This window comes from Aristolochia californica, unplaced genomic scaffold, assembly GCF_029961685.1.
Source record: "Aristolochia californica isolate CCGP_79_NKW_82.1479 unplaced genomic scaffold, dmAriCali1.0.hap1 SCAF_5, whole genome shotgun sequence".
Lineage (NCBI taxonomy): Eukaryota > Viridiplantae > Streptophyta > Magnoliopsida > Piperales > Aristolochiaceae > Aristolochia > Aristolochia californica.
Window position 1 is genome coordinate 24,182,413 of NW_027182214.1, and position 21,162 is coordinate 24,203,574.

Genomic DNA, 21,162 nt, shown 5'->3' on the forward strand with positions numbered 1-21,162 from the left:
AAGAGAGATAATTCCAAAAAGTGTATGTAATTTTTAGGAAATGTAAACACTTTTTAGTTTTTATATATCATGTTATGCAATCGTCGAGAAAAGCGGGTGGTGGGGGATTTTTAACTGAGTGTTGACTCCCAATCCATAAGTCAATCCTTAAAAAAATATAGCCTATTAGACATGATAAAACACTTTAGAATCATCTATGATTGTTAACTCAAATTTTTTGTAAATGGGCAAAATCATGGCTTATTTGACTCGGGTAAATATCCCACCGCACATTCACTTGGGAATTTAATGTTATTGTCTTTAAAAGGTTTGGATCCATAGGTCATTTGCATATTTAACATGATTCAAGAATGCATATCCATTTCTTAAAAATGTTTAGAAAAATCTCTTTCTTATAAAATTCTGAGCTATTGGGGTTGAACTACTAGAATTTTCCCAAACTTGGATAACAAAATAATTTTGTGTTAATTTGTGGCGTGTGAAAAAAATTTCTTTACTTACATTTTTTATTGCTTTAAATGGTTTCCATACATAAACTCTAAAATTTTCATTTTTTTGTGATCTATTTACCTTTCATCTCTATCTTTGTTTACGAGATTCAGGGAAAGTAAAAACTCAAGTTTTGATTTAAGAAAAAAGTTTACATCTAAAATGGAAATGCACAATGCACAAATGTAGAGAGATATAATTCTGGAAAGTGTCTATAATTTTTAGGGATTGTGAACTCTATTTAGTTTTTATATATCAGGTTCTGCAATCATCGGGAAAAGAGGGAGGTGGGGGATTTTTAACTCAGTATTTACTCCCAATCCATATGTCATTCCTTACAAAAATATAGCCCATTAGGCATGCTAAATCACTTTACAATCATCTATGATAGTTAGATCTACTCTTTTTAAATAGGCAAAGTAATGTCTTGTTTGACTTGGGTAAATATCCCACCTCACGTTCACTTGGGAATTAAATATTATTCTCTTTAAAAGGTTTGGATCCATAGGTCATTTGCATCTGTAACATTTTTCTAGAATGCATATCCATTTTTTAAAACAAGTGTAGAAAAAACTATTTCTAATAAAATTCCAAGCGATTAGGGTTAAACCAGTGGAATTTCCAAAACTTGGAAAACAAAAATTTTGTCTTCATTTGTGGTGTGAAGAAATTTTTTTTACTTACATTTGTTGTTGCTTTAAATTCTTTCCATACATCAACTCTAAAATTTTCATTTTATTGTGATCTATTTGCTTTTTATGTCTTTTATTGTTTACGAGATGAAGGGAAAGTGAAAACTCAAATTTTGATTTAAGAAAAAAGTATACATCTAAAATGGAAATGCACAATGCACAAATGTAGAGAGATATAATTCCGAAATTTTTTTGTAATTTTAAGGGATAGTAAACTCTTTTTAGTTTTTATATATAAGGTTCTGCAATCGTAGGAAAAAGGGGGAGTGGGGATTTTTAACTGAGTGTTGACTCCAAATCCATATGTCATTCCATACAAAAAAATAGCCCGTTACATATGATAAATTACTTTATAATCATCTACGATCGTTAGGACAACTTTTTGTAAATGGGCAAAATAATGGCTAGGTTGACACGGGTAAATATGCCATCGCACGTTCACTTGAGAATTTAATGTTATTTAATTTAAAAGGTTTGCATCCATAGCTCATTTGCATCTTTAACATGTTTCAAGCATGCATCTCTAATTTTTAAAATTTGAGTAGAAAAATCTCTTTCTTATAAAATTCTGAGCTATTAGGGTTGAACTAGTGGAGTTACCACAATTTGGATAACAAAAATTTGATGTTCATTTTTGGTGTGTGAATAAATTTTATTTACTTATATTTGTTATTGCATTAAATTCTTTCCATACATAAACTCTAAAATTTTCTTTTTGTCGTGATCTATTTGCTTTTTATCTTTTTTTTGATTTAGGAGATGAGGGGAAAGTGAAAACTCAAGTTTTGATTTAAGAAAAAATCGTACATCTAAAATGTAAATGCAAAATGAACAAATGTAGAGAGAGATAATTCCAAAAAGTGTCTGTAATTTTCAGGGATTGTAAACTCTGTTTAGTTTTTATATATTAGGTTCTGCAATAGTCAGGAAAAGGGGGAGGCAGGGGATTTTTAATTGAGTGTTGACTCCTAATCCATAAGTGATTCCTTACTAAAATATAGCCCGTTATGCATGATAAATCACTTTAGAATCATCTATGATCGTTAGGTCAGTTTTTTGTCAATGGGCAAAATAATGGCTTGTTTGATTCGAGTAAATATAACACCGCACGTTCAATTGGGAATTTAATATTATTGTCTTTGAAAGGTTTGGATCCATAGGTCATTTGCATCTTTAAGATGTTTCAAGCATGCATATCAAATTTTTAAAACATGTGAAGAAAAGTCTATTTCTTATAAAATTCTGAGATATTAGGGTTGAACAAGTTGAATTTTCCTAAACTTGGATAACAAAACTTTTGTGTTCATTTGTGGTGTGTGAATAAATTTTCTTTACTTACATTTGTTATTGCTTTAAATTCTTTCCATACATCAAATCTAAAATTTTCATTTTGTTCTGATCTAGTTGCCTTTTATCTCTTTTTTTGTATACGAGATGAAGGGAAAGTGAAAAATCAAGTTTTGATGTAAGAAAAAAATATACATCTAAAATGGAAATGCCAAACACACAAATGTAGAGAGATATAATTTCCAAAAGTGTCTGTAATTTTTTGGGATTGTAAACTCTATTTAATTTTTAAATATCTGGTTCTGCAATCGACGGGAAAAGGGGGAGGCAAAGGATTTTTAACTAAGTGTTGACTTCCAATCCATAAGTCATTCCTTACAAAAATACAGCCCGTTACGCATGATAAATCACTTTACAATCATCTATGATCGTTGGGTCACCTTTTTGTAAATGGGCAAAATAATGGTTTGTATGACTTGGGTAAATTTCCCACCGAACGTTCACTTGGGAATTTAATGTTATTCTCTTTAAAAGGTTTAGATCCATAGGTCATTTGCATCTTCAACATGTTTCAAACATGCATATCTATTTTTTAAAACATGTGTCAAAAAATCTCTTTCTTATAAAATTCCGAGCTATTAGGGTTGAACTAGTAGAATTTTACCAAACTTGAATAACAAAACTTTTGTGTTCATTTGTCGTGTGTGAATAAATTTTCATTAATTACATTTTTTATTGATTTAAATTATTTCCATACATAAACTCTAAAATTTTCTTTTTTTTGTGATCAATTTGCCTTTTTCTCCTTTTTTTGTTTACAAGAAAAAGGGAAAGTGAAAACTCAAGTTTTGATTTAAGAAAAAATTATGCATCAAAAATGGAAATGCACAATGCACAAATGTAGAGAGAGGTAATTCCAAAAAGTGTCTGTAATTTTTAGGGATTGAAAAGTCTTTTTAGTTTTTGTATATCAAGTTTTGCATTCGTTGGGAAAAGGGGGAGGCGGGGGATTTTTAACTAAGTGTTGACTCCCAATCCATAAGTCATTCCTAAAAAAAATATACCCCATCATGCATGATAAATCACTTTACAACCATATATGATCGTTAGGTCAGCTTTTTTTAAATGGGCAAAACAATGTCTTGTTTGTCGCGGGTAAATATCCCACCGCACGTTCACTTGGGAATTTAATGTTATTCTCTTTAAAAGGTGAGGATCCATAGGTCATTTGCATCGTTAACATTTTTCAAGAATGCATATCCATTTTTTAAAACATGTGTAAAAAAATCTATTTCTTATAAAATTCCGAGCTATTGGGGTTGAACTAGTGGAATTTTCCAAACTTGGATAACAAAACTTTTGTGTTCATTTGTTGTGTGTGAATAAATTTTCTTTAATTACATTTGTTATTGCTTTAAATTTTCTCCTGACTTAAACTGTAAAATTTTCATTTTATTGTGATCTATTTGGATTTTATCTCGTTTTTTGTTTACGAGATGAAGGGAAATTGAAAACTCATTTTTTGATTTCCGAAAAAATTATACATCTAAAATGGAAATCCACAATGCACAAATCTAGAGAGATATAATTCCGAAAATTGTCTGTAATTTTTAGGGATAGTAAACTCATTTATGTTTTTATATATCAGGTTCTTTAATTATCGAGAAAAGGGGGAGGCGGGGGATTTTTAACTGGGTGTTGACTCCCAATCCATAAGCCATTCCATACAAAAATATAGCCTGTTAGTGTTATGGTCCTGGTTTAAGTACCTATGCCTTCCGCTCCTAACAGACCAGTCTTTTGGGTAGTATTGGCTAGGTGCTTAACATTTGGTATCAGAGCAGGCGCTACGTCCCGAGTTTGACTTCCAGTGTGCACAGGTGACCGCAATCCCCGGACGTTCCCCAAAGGCTCTCGTTGCTTTGTTAATGCCGCCGTGGTCGTCGGCTCGGGAGGGCGGGGTGTACTGTTATGGTCCTGGGTTAAGTACCTATGCCTTCCACACCTAACAGGCTGGTCTTTTGGGTAGTATTGGCTAGGTGCTTAACAGTTAGGCACGATAAATCACTTTACAATCATCTATGATCGTTATGTCAACTTTTAGTAAATGGGCAAAATAATGGCTTGTTTGACTCGGGTAAATATCCCACCGCACGTTCACTTAAGAATATAATGTAATTCTCTTTAAAAGGTATGGATCCATAGGTCATTTGCATCTTTAACATATTTCAAGCATGGATATCCATTTTTTAGAAGTTGTGTAGAAAAATCTTTTTCTTATAAAATTCCGAGCTGTTAGGGTTGAACTAGTGGAACTTCCCAAATTTTGATAACAAAACTTTTGTGTTCATTTGTGGTGTGTGAATAAATTTTCTTTACTTACATTTGTTATTGCTGTATATTCTTTCAATACATAAACTATAAAATTTTAATTTAGTTATGATCTAGATTCCTTTTATTTCCTTTTTTGTTTATGAGATGAAGGGAAAATGAAAACTCAAGTTTTGATTTAAGAAAAAAGTATGCATCTAAAAAGTAAATACAAAATGCATAAATGTAGAGAGATATAATTTCGAAAAGTGTTTGTAATTTTTAGGGATTGTAAACTCTATTTAGTTTTTATATATCAGGTTCAGCAATCGTCGGGAAAAGGGGGAGGCGAGGGATTTTTAACTGAGTGTTGACTTCCAATCCATAAGTCATTCCTTACAAAAATATAGACTATTTTGCATGATAAATCACTTTACAATCATCTGTGATCATTAGGTCAGTGTTTTGTAAATGGGCAAAACCATGGCTTGTTTGACTCGGGTAAATTTCCCACCGCATGTTCACTTGGGAATTTAATGTTATTCTCTTTAAAAGGTTTGGATCCATAGGTCATTTTCATCTTTCACATGTTTCAAGCATGCACATCCATTTTTTAAAATATGTGTAAAAAAATCTTTCTTATAAAATTCCGAGCTATTTGGGTTGAACTAGTGGAATTTTACCAAACTTGGATAACTAAACTTTTGTATTCATTGGTGGTGTGTGAATATATTTTCTTTACTAACATTTGTTATTGCTTTAAATTCTTTCCATACATAAACTCTAAAATTTTCATTTGGTTGTGATCTATTTGCCTTTTATGTCTTTTTTTTGTTTACAACATGAAGGGAAAGTGAAAACTCAAGTTTTGATTTAAGAAAAAGAATACATCGAAAAAGGAAATGCACAATGCACAAATGTATAGAGAGATAATTCCAAAAAGTGTATATAATTTTTAGGGGTTGTAAACTCTTTTTAGTTTTTATATATCAGGTTCTGCAATCGTCGGGAAAAAGGGGGAGGCAGGGGATTTTTAACTGAGTGTTGACTCTCAATCCATAAGTCATTCCTTACAAAACATAGCCTGTTACGCATGATAAATCACTTTACAATCTTCTACGATCATTAGGTTAGCTTTTTTTAAATGGCAAAATAATTTCTTGTTTGACTCGGGTAAATATCCTGCCGCACGTTTACTTAGGAATTTAATTGTTATTCTCTTTAAAATGTTTGGATCCATTGGTCATTTGCATCTTTAACATTTTTCTAGCATGCATATCCATTTTTTAAAAAAAGTGTAGAAAAATCTCTTTCTTATAAAATTTCGAGCTATTGGGGTTGAACTTGTGGAATTTCCCAAACTTGGATAATAAAACTTTTGTGTTCATTTGTGGTGTGTAAATAATTTTTCTTTACTTATATTTGTTATTGGTTTAAATTCTTTCCATACATAAACTCTAAAATTTCATTTTATCTTGATCTATTTGCCTTTTATCTCTTTTTTTTTGTTTACAGGATGAAGGGAAAGTGAAAACTCAATTATTGATTTCAGAAAAAAGTATACATCTAAATTTGAAATGCACAATGCACAAATGTAGAGAGATATATTTCGGAAAATTGGCTATAATTTTTAGGGATTGTAAACTCTTTTTATTTTTTATATAGGAGCCAGGGGATTTTTAACAGAGTGTTGACTCCATTTCCATAAGTCATTATGTGCAATCATATAGCCCATTACGTATGATAAATCACTTTACAATCATCTATGATCATTAGGTCAACTTTTTGTAAAAGAGCAAAATAATGGCTTGTTTGAGTCGGGTAAATATTCCACCGCACGTTCACTTGAGAATTTAATGTTATTCTCTTTAAAAGGTTTGGATCGATAGGTCATTTGCATCTTTAACATGTTTCAAGCATGCATACCCATTTTTTAAAAGTTGTGTAGAAAAATCTCTTTCTTATAAAATTCTGAGTTATTAGGGATGAACTAGTGGAATTTCCAAAACTTCGATAAAAAAACTTTTGTGTTCATTTGTGGTGTGTGAATAAATTTTCTTTACTTATATTTGTTATTGCTTAAAATTTTTTCAATACATAAACTCTAAAATTTTCATTTTGTTGTGATCCATTTGCCTTTTATCTCTTTTTTTGTTTAAGAGATGATGGGAAAGTGAAAACACAAGTTTTGCTTTAAGAAAAAAGTATACATCTAAAATGGAAATGCACATTGCACAAATGTAGAGAGATATAATTACGAAAAGTGTCTGTAATTTTTAGGGATTGTAAACTCTATTTAGTTTTAATATATCAGGTTCTACAATCCGTCAGGAAATGGGGGAGGTAGTGGATTTTTAATTGAGTGTTGACTCCCAATCCATAAGCCATCCTTAAAAAAATATAGCCCATTACGCTTGATAAATCACTATAGAATCATCTATGATCCTTAGGACAACTTTTTTAAAATGGGCAAAATAATGACTTATTTGACTCGGGTAAATATCCCACCGCACGTTCACTTGGAAGTTTAATGTTCTTCTCTTGAAAAGGTTTAAATCCATTGGTCATTTGCATCTTGAACATGTTTCAAGCATTCATATCCATTTTTTAAAACATGTGTACAAAAATCTCTTTCTTATAAAATTCAGAGCTATTAGGGTTGAACTAGTGGAATTTCCCAAACTTGGAACACTAAAATTTTTTATTCAATAGTGGTTTGTGAATAAATTGTCTTTACTTACATTTGTTATTGCTTTAAAATCTTTCCATATATAAACTCTAAAATTTTCATTTTGTTGTGATCTATTTGCCTTTTATCTCTTTTTTTTGTTTACGAGGTGAAGGGAAAGTGAAAACTCAAGTTTTGATTTAAGAAAAAAGTATACATCTGAAATGAAAATGCACAATGTACAATTGTAGAGAGAAATAATTCCAAAAAGTGTTAGTAATTTTTAGTGATTGTAAACCTTTTTAGTTTTTATATATCAGGTTCGTTAATCGTCAGGAAAAGGGGGAGGTGAAAGATTTTTAACAGTGTTGACACCCAATCCATAAGTGATTCCTTAAAAAAATATAGCCCATTACGCATGATAAATTACTTTACAATCATCTATGATTGTTAGGACAACTATTTGAAAATGGGCAAAATAATGGCTTTTTTGACTCAGGTAAATATCCCACCGCACGTTCACTTAGGAATTTAATTTTATTCTCTTTAAAAAGTTTTGATCCATAGGTCATTTGAATATTTAACATGTTTCAAGCATGCATATCCATTTTTTAAAAATGTGAAGAAAAATCTCTTTCTTATAAAATTCAGAGCAATTAGGGTTGAACTAGTGGAATTTTCCCAAACTTTGATAACAAAGAACTTTTGTCTTCATTCGTGGTGTGTGAATAAATTTTCTTTACTTAAATTTTTTATTGCTTTAATTTTTTTCCAAACTTAAACTCTAAAATTTTCATTTTGTTGTGATATACTTGCCTCTTATCTCTTTTTTTTTTTTTTACGAGAGGAAGGGAAAGTGAAAACTCAACTTTTGATTTATGAAAAAAGTATACAGCTAAAATTCAAATGCACAATGCAAAAATATAGAGAGAGATAATTCCAAAAAGTGTCTGTAATTTTTAGGGATTGTAAACAATTTTTACTTTTTATATATCAGGTTCTACAATTGTCGGGAAAAAGGGGACGTGGAGGATTTCTAACTGAGTGTTGAATCACAATCCATATGTCATTCCTTACAAAAATATAGCCCGTTACGCATGATAAATCACTTTAATCATCTACAATCGTTAGGTCAGGTTTCTGTAAATGGGCAAAATTTGACTCGGGTAAATATCCCACCGCACGTTCACTTGGGAATTTAATGTTATTCTCTTTAAAAGTTTTGGATCCATAGGTCATTTGCATCTTTAACATGTTTCAAGCATGCATATCCATTTTTTCAAGCATGTGTTGAAAATTCTCTTTCTTATAAAATTCCAAGATATTAGGGTTGAACAAGTTGAATTTTCCCAAACTTGGATAACAAAACTTTTGTGTTCATTTGCGGTGTGTGAATAAATTTTCTTTACTTACATTTGTTATTGCTTTAAATTCTTTCAATACATTAACTCTAAATTTTTCATTTTTTTGTGATTATTTGCCTTTTATCTATTTTTTTTATTACGAGATGAAAGAAAAGTGAAAACTCAAGTTTTGATGTAAGAAAAAAGTATACATCTAAAATGGAAATGAACAATGTACAAATGAAGAATGAATGGCTTGTTTGACACAGAGAAAAATCCCACCACACGTTCAATTGAGAATTTAATGTTATTCTCTTTAAAAAGTTTGGATCCATAGGTCATTTGGATCTCTAACATTTTTCAAGCATGCGTATCCATTTTTTAAAACATATCTAGAAAAATCCCTTTGTTTTAAAATTCCGAGCAATTAGGGTTGAACTAGTGGAATTTCCCAAACTTGGATAAAAAAACTTTTGTGTTCATTTGTGGTGTGTGAATAAAATTTTTTTCTTACATTTGTTATTATTTTAAATTCTTGCCATACATAAACTCCAAAATTTTCATTTTCTTGTAATCTATTTGCCTTTTATCTCTTTTTTTGTTTACGGTATGAAGCGAAAGTGAAAACTCAAGTTTTGATTGAAGAAAAAAGTATAAATCTAAAATGGAATTGCACAATACGAAAATTTAGAGAGAGATAATTCGAAAAAGTATCTGTAATTTTTTGGGATTGTAAACTGTTTTTATTTTGTATATATCAGGTTTTGCAATAGTCGGGAAAAGGGGGAGGGGGGGATTTTTAACTGAGTGTTGACTCCCAATCCATAAGTCATTCCTTACAAAAATATAGCCCGTTACGCATCATAAATCACTTTACAATCAACTATAATCGTTAGGTCAGCTTTTTATAAATGAGCAAAATAATGGTTTGTTCGACTCGGGTAAATATCCCACCTCATGTTCACTTGAGAATTTAATGTTATTATCTTTCAAAGGTTTGGATCCATAGGTCATTTGCATATTGAACATGTTTCAAACATGCTTATCCATTTTTTTAAAACATGTCTACAAAAATCACTTTCTTATAAAATTTCGAGCTATTAGGGTTGAACTAGTGGAATTTCCCAAACTTGGATAACAAAATTTTTGTATTCATTTGTGGTGTGTGAATAAATTTTATTTTCTTACATTTTTTATTGCTTTAAATTCTTTCCATACATAAACTCTAAAATATTCATTTTCTTCTGATCTAGTTGCCTTTTATCTCTTTCTTTGTTTACGAGATGAAGCGAAAGTGAAAACTCAAGTTTTGATTGAAGAAAAAAGTATACATCTAAAAGGGAAATGCACAATGCACAAATGTAGAGAGAGATAATTCGAAAAGTTTCTGTAATTTTTAGGGATTGTAAACTCCTTTTAGTTTTATATATCAGGTTTTGCAATTGTCGGGAAACGGGGGAGGCGGGGGAATTTTAACTGAGTGTTGACTCCCAATCCATAAGTCATTCCTTAAAAAATATAGCCCGTTACGCTTGATAAATCACTTTACAATCAACTATGATTGTTAGCTCAGATTTGTGTAAATGGGGAAAATAATGGCTTGATTAACTCGGGTAAATATCCCATCGCACGTTCACTTGAGAATTTAAAGTTATTGTCCTCCAAAGGTTTGGATCCATAGGTCATTTGCATCTTTAACATGTTTCAAACATGCATATCCATTTTTTAAAACATGTGTATGAAAATATCTTTCTAATAAAATTCCGAGCTATTAGGGTTGAACTAGTGGAAATTCCCAAACTTGGATAAAAAAACTTTTGTGTTCCTTAGTCGTGTGTGAATAAATTTTCTTTTCTAACATTTATTATTTCTTGAAATTCTTTCCATACATAAAATCAAAGGAAAAGTGAAAACTTATGTTTATATTTAAGAAAAAAGTATACATCTAAAAAGGAAATGCACACTGCACAAATGTAGAAAGAGATAACTCCATAAAAGTGTCTGTAATTTTTAGGGTGTGTAAACTCTTTTTATTTTTTATATATCAGGTTCTGCAATCGTGAGGAAAAGGGGGAGGAGGGGCATTTTTAAGTGAGTGTTGACTCCCAATCCATAAGTTATTCCATACAAAAAGATAGCCCGTTAGGCATGATAAATCACTTTACAATCATCTCTGATCGTTAGGTCAGGTTTTTTTAAATGGGCAAAATAATGGCTTGTTTGGCTTGGGTGACTATCCCACCGCATGTTCACTTGAGAATTTAATGTTATTCTCTTTAAAAGGTTTGGATCCATAGGTCATTTGCATCATTAACATGTTTCAAGCATGCATATCCATTTTTTAAAACATGTGCAAAAAAATCTCTTTCTGAAAAAATTTAGAGCTATTAGGTTTGAACTAATGGAATTTACCAAACTTGGATAACAAAACTTTTGTGTTCATTTGTGGTGTGTGAATAGTTTTTCTTTTTCTTTTATTTTTATTGCTTTAAATTTTTTCAATACATAAACTCTAAAATTTTCATTTTCTTGTGATCTATTTGCCTTTTCTCTCTTTTTTTGTTTACAAGATGAAGGGTAAGTGAAAACTCAAGTTTTGAATTAAGAAAAAAGTATACATCTAAAATGGAAATGCACAATGCACAAATTTAGAGAGAGATAATTCAAAAAAGTGTCTGTAATTTTTAGGATTGTAAACCCCTTTTAGTTTTTATAAATCAGGTTTGCAATCGTCGGGAAAAGGGGGAGGCGGGGGATTTTTAACTGAGTGTTGACTCCCAATCCATAAGCATTCCTTAAAAAAATATCTCCTGTTATGCATGATAAATCACTTTACAATCAACTATGATCGTTAGGTCAGCTTTTTGTAAGTGGGTAAAATAATGGTTTGTTTGACTCGAGTAAATATCCCACCACACGTTCACTTGAGAATTTAATGTTATTATCTTGAAAAGGTTTGGATCCATAGGTCATTTGCTTATTTAACATGTTTCAAACATGCATATCCATTTTTTTAAAACATGTCTACAAAAATCTCTTTCTTATAAAATTCCGAGCTATTAGGGTTGAACTAGTGGAATTTCCCAAACTTGGATAAAAAACTTTTGTGTTCATTTGTGGTGTGTGAATAAATTTTTTTTTCTTACATTTTTTATTTCTTTAATTCTTTCCATACATAAACTCTAAAATCTTCATTTTCTTCTGATCTAGTTGCCTTTTATTTCTTTTTTTGTTTACGAGATGACGCGAAAGTGAAAACTCAAGTTTTGATTGAAGAAAAAGTATACATCTAAAATGGAAATGCACAATGCACAAATGTAGAGAGAGATAATTCAAAAAGTTTTCTGTAATTTTTAGGGATTATAAACTCCTTTTAGTTTTATATATCAGGATTTGCAATTGTCAGGAAATGGGGGAGGCGGGGGAATTTTAACTGAGTGTTGACTCTCCCAATCCATAAGTCATTCCTTAAAAAAATATAGCCCGTTACGCTTGATAATTCACTTTACAATCAACTATGATCGTTAGCTCAGATTTTGTAAATGGGGAAAATAATGGCTTGATTAACTTGGGTAAGTATCCCATCGCACGTTCACTTGAGAATTTAAAGTTATTCTCCTTCAAAGGTTTGGATCCATAGGTCATTTGCATCTTTAACTTGTTTCAAACATGCATATCCATTTTTTAAAACATGTGTATGAAAATATCTTTCTAATAAAATTCCGAGCTATTAGGGTTGAACTAGTGGAAATTCCCAAACTTGGATAAAAAAACTTTTGTGTTCCTTTGTCGTGTGTGAATAAATTTTCTTTTCTAACATTTATTATTTCTTGAAATTCTTTCCATACATAAACTCTAAGGGAAAGTGAAAACTTATGTTTATATTTAAGAAAAAAATATACATCTAAAAAGGAAATGCATACTGTACAAATGTAGAAAGAGATAATTCCAAAAAAGTTTCTGTATTTTTAGGGTTTGTAAACTCTTTTTATTTTTTATATATCAGGTTCTGCAATCATGTGGAAAAGGGGGAGGCGGGGGATTTATAAATGAGTGTTGACTCCAAATCCATAAGTCATTCCTTAAAAAAATATCACCTGTTATGCATGATAAATCACTTTACAATCAACTATGATCGTTAGGTTAGCTTTTTATAAATGAGCAAAATAATGGTTTGTTCAACTCGGGTAAATATCCCACCGCATGTTCACTTGAGAATTTAATGTTATTATCTTTAAAAGGTTTGGATCCATAGGTCATTTGCATATTTAACATATTTCAAACATGCATATCCATTTTTTTAAAACATGTCTACAAAAATCTCTTTCTTATAAAATTCCGAGCTATTAGGGTTGAACTAGTTTAATTTCCCAAACTTGGATAACAAAAATTTTGTGTTCCTTTGTCGTCTGTGAATAAATTTTCTTTACTTACATTTGTTATTGCTTTAAATTATTTCCATACATAAACTCCAAAATATTCATTTTGTTAAGATCTATTAGCCTTTTATCTCATTTTTTGTTTACGAGATGAAGGGAAAGTAAAAACTCAAGTTTTGATTTAAGGAAAAAAGTATACATCTAAAATGGAAATAGACAATGCACAAATGTAGAGAGATATCATTCCAAAAAGGTTCTGTATTTTTAGGGATTGTAAACTAATTTTAGTTTTTATATATCAGGTTCTGCAATCGTCAGGAAAAGGGGGAGGCGGGGGATTTCTAACTGAGTGTTGACTCCCTATCCATAAGTCATTCCTTACAAAAATATAACCTGTTACGCAAGATAAATCATTTTACAATCATCTATGATCGTTTGGTGAGCTTTTTATAAATGGGCAAAATAATGGCTTGTTTGACATTATTCTCTTTAAAAGGTTTGGATCCAGAGGTAATTTTAATCTTTAACAAGTTTCAAGCTTTCATATCCATTTTTAAAAACATGTGTCAAAAAATCACTTTCTTATAAAATTCCGAGCTATTAGGGTTGAACTAGTGGAATTTCCCAAACTTGGATAACAAAACTTTTGTGTTCATTCGTGGTGTGTGAATAAATTTTCTTTACTTACAATTTTTATTGTTTTAAATTATTTCCATACATAAACTCTGAAATCTTCATTTGATTGTGATTTATTTGTGTTGAATCTCTTTTTTTGGTTACGAGATGAAGGGAAAGTGAAAACTCAAGTTTTCATTTAAGAAAAAAGTATACATATAAAATTGAAATGCACAATGCACAAATTTAGAGAGAGATAATTCCAAAAAGTGTCTATAAGTTTTATGGATTGTAAAATCTTTTTAGTTTTTATATATCAGGTTCTGCAATCGTCGGGAAAAAGGGAAGGCGACGGATTTTTAACTGAGTGTTGACTCCCAATCCATAAATCATTCCTTAAAAAATTATAGCCCTTTACACATGATAAATCACTTTACAATCAACTATGATCGTTAGGTCAGCTTTTTGTAAATGGGCAAAATAATGGCTTGTTTGACTCGGGTAAATATCCCACCGCACGTTCACTTAAGAATTAAATGTCCTTTTCTTTAAAAGGATTCTATCTAAATGTCATTTGAATCTTTAACATGTTTCAAACATGCATATCCATTTTTTAAAACATGTGTAGAGAAATCTTTTTCTTATAAAATTCCAAGCTAAAAGGGTTGAACTAGTGGAATTTCTCAAAATTGGATAACAAAATTTTTTTGACCATTTGTGGTGGCAGAATAATTTTTCTTTACTTATATTTGTTATTGCTTTAAATTATTTCCATACATAAACTATAAAATCTTCATTTTGTTGCGATCTATTTGCCCAAAACTTTCGTGTTCATTTGTGGTGGGAGAATAATTTTTCTTTACTTATATTTGTTATTGATTTAAATTCTTTCCATACATAAACTATAAAATCTGCATTTTGTTGTGATCTATTTGCCTTTTGTCTCTTTTTTTGCTTACGAGATGAAGGGAAAGTGAAAACTCAAGTTTTGATTTAAGAAAAAAGCATACTTCTAAAATGGAAATGCACAATGCACAAATGTACAGAGAGATCTTTCCAAAAAATGTCTGTAATTTTTAGGGTTTGTAAACTCTTTATAGTTTTTTTATATTAAGTTCGGCAATCATCGGGAAAAGGTGGAGACGGGGGATTTTTAACTGTGTGTTGACTCCCAATCCATAAATCATTCCTTAAAAAAATATAGTCCGTTACGTATGATAAATCACTTTACAATCATCTATGATCGTTACGTCAGCTTTTTGTAAAAGGCCAAAATAATGGCTTGTTAGACTCGAGTAAATATCCCACCACACATTCACTTGAGAATTTAATGTTATTCTATTTAAAAGGTTTGGATCCATAGGTCATTTGCATCTTTAACATGTTTTAGGTATCGTTTTTTTAAAACATGTATAGAAAAATCTCTTTCTTATAAATTTCTAAGCTATTAGGGTTGAACTAATGGAATTTCAGAAACTTAGATAACAAAACTTTTGTGTTCATTTGTGGTATGTGAATAAATTTTATTTTCTTAGATTTGTTATTGCGTTAAATTTTTTCCATACATAAACTCTAAAATTTTCATTTTGTTGTGATCTATTCGCCTTTTATCTCTTTTTTTGTTCACGAGATGAAGGGAAAGGAAAATTTAAGTTTTGACGTATGAAAAAAGTGTACATCTAAAAAGGAAATGCACAATGCACAAATGTAGACAGAGATAATTCCATAAAGTGTCAGTAATTTTTAGGGATTGTAAACTCTTTTTTGTTTTCATATATCAGGTTCCGCAATCGTCCGTAAAAGGGGGAAGTGGGGGATTTTTAACTGAGTGTTGACTCCAAATCCATAAGTCATTCCTTAAAAAAATATAGCCCGTTATGCATGATAAATGACTTTACAACCATCGATGATCATTAGGTCAGTTTTTTGTAAATGGGAAAAATAATGGCATGTTTGATTCGGGTGAATATCCCACCGGATGTTCACAAGAGAATTTAATTTTATTCTCTTTAAAAGGTTTGGATCCATAGGTCATTTGCATCTATAACATATTTCAAACATGCATATCCATTTTTAAAAACATGTGTTGAAAAATATTTTTCTTAAAATTCCGAGCTATTAGGGTTGAACTAGTGGAATTTCCCAAACTTGGATAGCAAAACTTTTGTGTTCATTTGTAGTGTGTGAATACATTTTCTTTACGTACATTTCTTATTCATCTAAATTCTTTCCATACATAAACCCTAAAATCTTCATTTTGTTGTGATCTATTTACCTTTTATCTCTTTTTTTGTTTACAAGATGAACGGTTAGTGAAGACTCAAGTTATTATTTAAGAAAAAAGTATACATCTAAAATGGAAATTCACAATGCACAAATGTAGAGAGAGATCATTCCAAAAATTTTCTACAATTTTTAGGGATTGTAAATTCTTTTTAGTTTTTATATATCAAGTTCTGCAATCGTCGGGAAAAGGGCGAGGCGGGGCATTTTTAACTTAGTGTTGACTCCAAATCCATAAGTCATTCCTTACAAAAATATAGCCTGTTACACATGACAAATCGCTTTTCAATCATCTATGATCGTTAGGTCAGCTTTTTGTAAATGGGCAAAATAATGGCTTGTTTGACTCGTGTAAATATCCCACCTCACGTTCACTTGAGAATTTAATGTTATTCTCTTTAAAAGGTTTGGATCCATAGTTCTTTTGAATCTTTAACATGTTTCAAGCTTGCATATCTATTTTTTAAAACACGTGTAGAAAATCTCTTTCTTATAAAATTCTGAGCTATTAGGGTTGAACTAGTGGAATTTCCCAAACATGGATAACATGACTTTTGTGTTCATTTGTGGTGCGTGAATAAATTTTATTTACTTACATTTTTTATTGCTTTAAATTCTTTCCATACATAAACTCTAAAATCATAATTTCGGCGTGATCTATTTTGCCTTTTTTTTCTTTTTTTCTTTACGATTTGACGGGAAAGTGAAAAATCATGTTTTTATTTAAGAAAAATGATACATGTAAAATGGAAATTCACAATGCACAATTGTAGTGAGAGATAATTCCAAAAAATTTCTGTAATCTTTCGAGATTGTAAACTGTTTTTAATTTTTTTATATCATGTTCTGCAATCATCGATAAAAGGGGGAGGCGGAGCATTTTTAACTGAGTATTGATTCACAATCCGTAAGTCATTCCTTAAAAGTATAGCCCGTTACACATGATAAATCAAGTTACAATCATCTAAAATTGTTATGTCAGCTTTTTGTAAATGGGCAAAATAATGGCTTGTTTGACTCGGGTAAATATCCCACCGCACGTTCACTTGAGAATTTAATGTTATTCTCTTTTAAAGGTTTGGATCCATAGGTCATTTGCAGCATTAACATGCTTAAAGCAGGCATATCCATTTTTTAAAACATGTGTAGAAAAATCTTTTTCTTATAAAATTCCTCAATAAAACTCCGAGCAATTGGGGTTGAACTATTGGAAATTCCAAAACTTGGATAACAAAACTTTTGTGTTCATTTGTGGTGTGTGAATAAATTTACTTTACTTCCATTTTTTATTGCTTTAAATTCTTTCCATACGTAAAATCTAAAATCTTCATTTCGTTGTGATCTATTTGCCTTTTAAATGTTTTTTTTCTTTACGAGATGAAGGGAAAGTCAAAACTCTTGTTTTGATTTAAGAAAAAAGTATACATCTAAAATGGAAAAGCACAATGCACAAATGAAGTGAGAGATAATTCCAAAAAGTGTCTCCAATTTCTAGGGATTGTAAACTCTTTTTAGTTTTTATATATCAGGTTCCGCAATCGTTGGGAAAAGGGGGAGGCGAGGGATTTTTAACTGATTGTTGACTCCAAATCCATAAGTCATTCCTTAAAAAAATATGGCCCATTATGCATGATAAATATTTTTTCAATCAACTACTATAATTAGGTCAGCTTTTTGTAAATAGGCAAAATAGTGGCTAGTTTGACTCGGGTAAATATCCCACTGCACATTCACTCAAGAATTTAATGTTATTCTCTTTAAAGGGTTTATATCCATAGGTCATTTGCATCTTTAACATGTTTCAACCATGTATATCCATTTTTAAAACATTTGCAGAAAAGTCTCTTTCTTATAAAATTCCGAGCTATTAGGGTTGAACTAGTGGAATTTCCCAAACTTTGATAACAAAACTTTTGTCTTCATTTGTGGTGTGTGAATAAATTTTATTTACTTATATTTGATTTTGCTTTAAATTCTTTCCATACATAAACCCTAAAATCTTCATTTTGTTGTGATCTATTTGCCTTATATCTCTTTTTTTTTGTTTACGAGATGAAGGGAAAGAGAAAACTCAACTTTTGATTTAAGAAAAAAGTAAACATCTAAAATGGAAATGCACAATGCACAAATGTAGAGAGAGAGATAATTCATAAAAGTGTCTATAATTTTTAGGGATTGTAAACTCTTTTTAGTTTCTATATATCATGTTCTGCATTCGTTGGGAAAAGGGGAGGCGGAGGATTTTTAACTGAGTGTTCACTCCCAATCCATAAGTCATTCCATACAAAAATATGATCGTTAGGTTAGCTTTTTGTAAACGGGCAAAATAATGGCTTGTTTGACTCGGGTAAATATCCCACCGCACGTCCACTTGAAAATTTAATGTTATTCTCTTTAAAAGGTTTGGATCCATAGGTCATTTGAATCTTTAACATGTTTCAAGCTTGCATATTTTTTTTTTAAAAACATGTGTAGAAAAATCTCTTTCTAATAAAATTCTGAGCTATTAGGGTTGAACTAGTGGAATTTCCCAAACTTGGATAACAAAAATTTTGTGTTCACTTGTAGTGTGTGAATAAATTTTATTTACTTACATTGGTTATTGCATTAAACTGTTTCCATACATAAACTCTAAAATCTCCATTTTGTTGTGATCCATTTGCCTTAGATCTCTTTTTTGTTACGAGAAGAAGGGAACGTGAAAACTCAAGTTTAATTTAAGAAAAAAGTATACATCTAAAATGGAAAAGCACAATGCACAAATGTAGAGAGAGATAATTCCAAAAAGTGTCTGTAATTTTTAGGGATTGTAAACTCTTTTTAATTTTTATATATCAGGTTCTGCTATCGTCGAAAAAAGGGGGAGGCAGGGGATTTTTAACTGAGTGTTGTATCCCAATCCCTAAGTCATTCCTTACAAAAAATATAGCCTGTTACGCATGATAAATCACTTTTCAATCATCTATGATCGTTAGGTCAGCTTTTTGTAAATGGGCAAAATAATGGCTTGATTAACTCGGGTAAATATCCAACCGCACGTTCACTTGACATTTTAATGTCTTTCTCTTTAAAAGGTTTGGATGCATAGGTCATTTGCATCTTTAACATATCTCAGACATGCATCTCCATTTTTTAAAACATGTGTATAAAATTCTCTTTCTAATAAAATTCCGAGTTATAAGGGATGAACTAGTGGAATTTCCCAAACTTGGATAACAAAACATTTGTGTTCATTTGTCGTGTGTGAATAAATTTTCTTTACTTACATTTATTATTGCTTTAAATTCTTTCGATACATAAACTCTAAAATCTTCATTTTGTTGTGATCTTTTTGCCTTTTATCTCTTTTTTTGTTTATGAGATGAAGGGAAAGAGAAAACTCTAGTGTTGATTTAAGAAAAAATAATACATCTAAAATGCAAATGCAAAATGCACAAATGTAGAGAGAGGTAATTCCAAAAAGTGTATGTAATTTTTATGGATTGTAAACTCTTTTTAGTTTTTATATTTCAGGTTCTGCTATCATCAGAAAAAAAGGGAGGCGAGGGATTTTAACAAAGTGTTGTATCCCAATCCATATGTCATTCCTTACAAAAAATATAGCCCGTTACGCATGATAAATCAGTTTTCAATCATCTATGATCGTTAGGTCAGCTTTTTTTAAATGAGCAAAATAATGGCTTGATTGACTCGGGTAAATATCCCACCACACGTTCACTAGAGAATTTAATGTTATTCTCTTTAAAAGGTTTGGATCCATAGGTCATTTGCATCTTTAACATGTTTCAGACATGCATCTCAATTTTTTAAAACATGTGTATAAAAATCTCTTTCTAATAAAATTCCGAGCTATAAAGGTTGAACTAGTAGAATTTCCCAAACTTGGATAACAAAACTTTTGTGTTCATTTGTCATGTGTGAATAAATTTTCTTTATTTAAATTTGTTTTTGCTTTAAATTCTTTTCATACATAAACCCTAAAATCTTCATTTTGTTGTGATCTGTTTGCCTTTTATCTCTCTTTTTGTTTACGAGATGAAGGGAAAGAGAAAACTCAAATTTTGATTTAATAAAAAAGTATAAATCTAAAATGGAAATGCACTATACACAAAATATAGAGAGAGATAAGTCCAAAAAGTGTCTATAATTTTTAGGGATTGTAAACTCTTTTTAGTTTTTATATATAAGGTTCTACAATCGTCGGGAAAAGGGGGTGGCGGGAGATTTTTAATTGAGTGTTGACTCTCAATCCATAAGTCATTCTTTACAAAAATATAGCCAGTTACGCATGATAAATCACTTTACAACCATCTATGACCATTAGGTCAGCTTTTTGTAAATAGGCAAAATAATGGCTTGTTTGACTTGGGTAAATATCCCACCGTACGTTCACTAGAGAATTTAATGTTATTCTCTTTAAAAGGTTTGGATTCATAGGTCATTTGAATCTTTAACATGTTTGAAGCTTGCATATCTATTTTTTAAAACATGAGTAGATAAATCTCTTTCTTAAAAAATTCCGAGCTATTAGGGTTGAACAAGTGGAATTACCGAAACTTGGATAACAAAATATTTGTCTTCATTTGTGGTGTGCGAATAAATTTTCTTTACTAACATTTGTTATTTCTTTAAATTATTTCCATACATAAACTCTAAAATCTTCTTTTCATTGTGATCAATTTGCCTTTTTAATGTTTTTTTTCTTTACGAGATGAAGGGATAGTGAAAGCTCATGCTTTGATTTAAGAAAAAGTATACATCTAAAATGGAAAAGCACATTGCACAAACGTAGTGAGAGATAATTCTAAAAAGTGTCTACAATTTCTAGGGATTGTAAACTCTTTTTAGTTTTTATATATCAGGTTCTGCAATCGTCGAGAAAAGGGGGAGGCGAGGGACTTTTCACTGATTGATGACTCCAAATCCATAAGTCATTACTTAAAAAAATATAGCCCGTTACGCATGATAAATTACTTTTCAATCATCTATGATCGTTAGGTCATATTTTTGTAAATGGGAAAAATAATGGCTTGCTTGACTCGGGTAAATATCCCGCAACACGCTCACTTGAGAATTTACTGTTATTCTCTTTAAAA

At 30.6% G+C, this 21,162-nt stretch overlaps 1 protein-coding gene across 1 annotated transcript in view; it reads left to right on the forward strand.

Annotated features, from left to right (window-relative positions):
* LOC137965279 (uncharacterized) overlaps window positions 1-21,162 on the forward strand; it is a 99,698-nt gene that overhangs the window by 58,038 nt on the left and 20,498 nt on the right. The window contains exon 2 of the mRNA XM_068811609.1: window positions 4,308-4,449. Within this exon, the coding sequence (XP_068667710.1) occupies window positions 4,308-4,449 (142 nt within the window). The remainder of the gene's footprint in view (window positions 1-4,307; window positions 4,450-21,162) is intronic.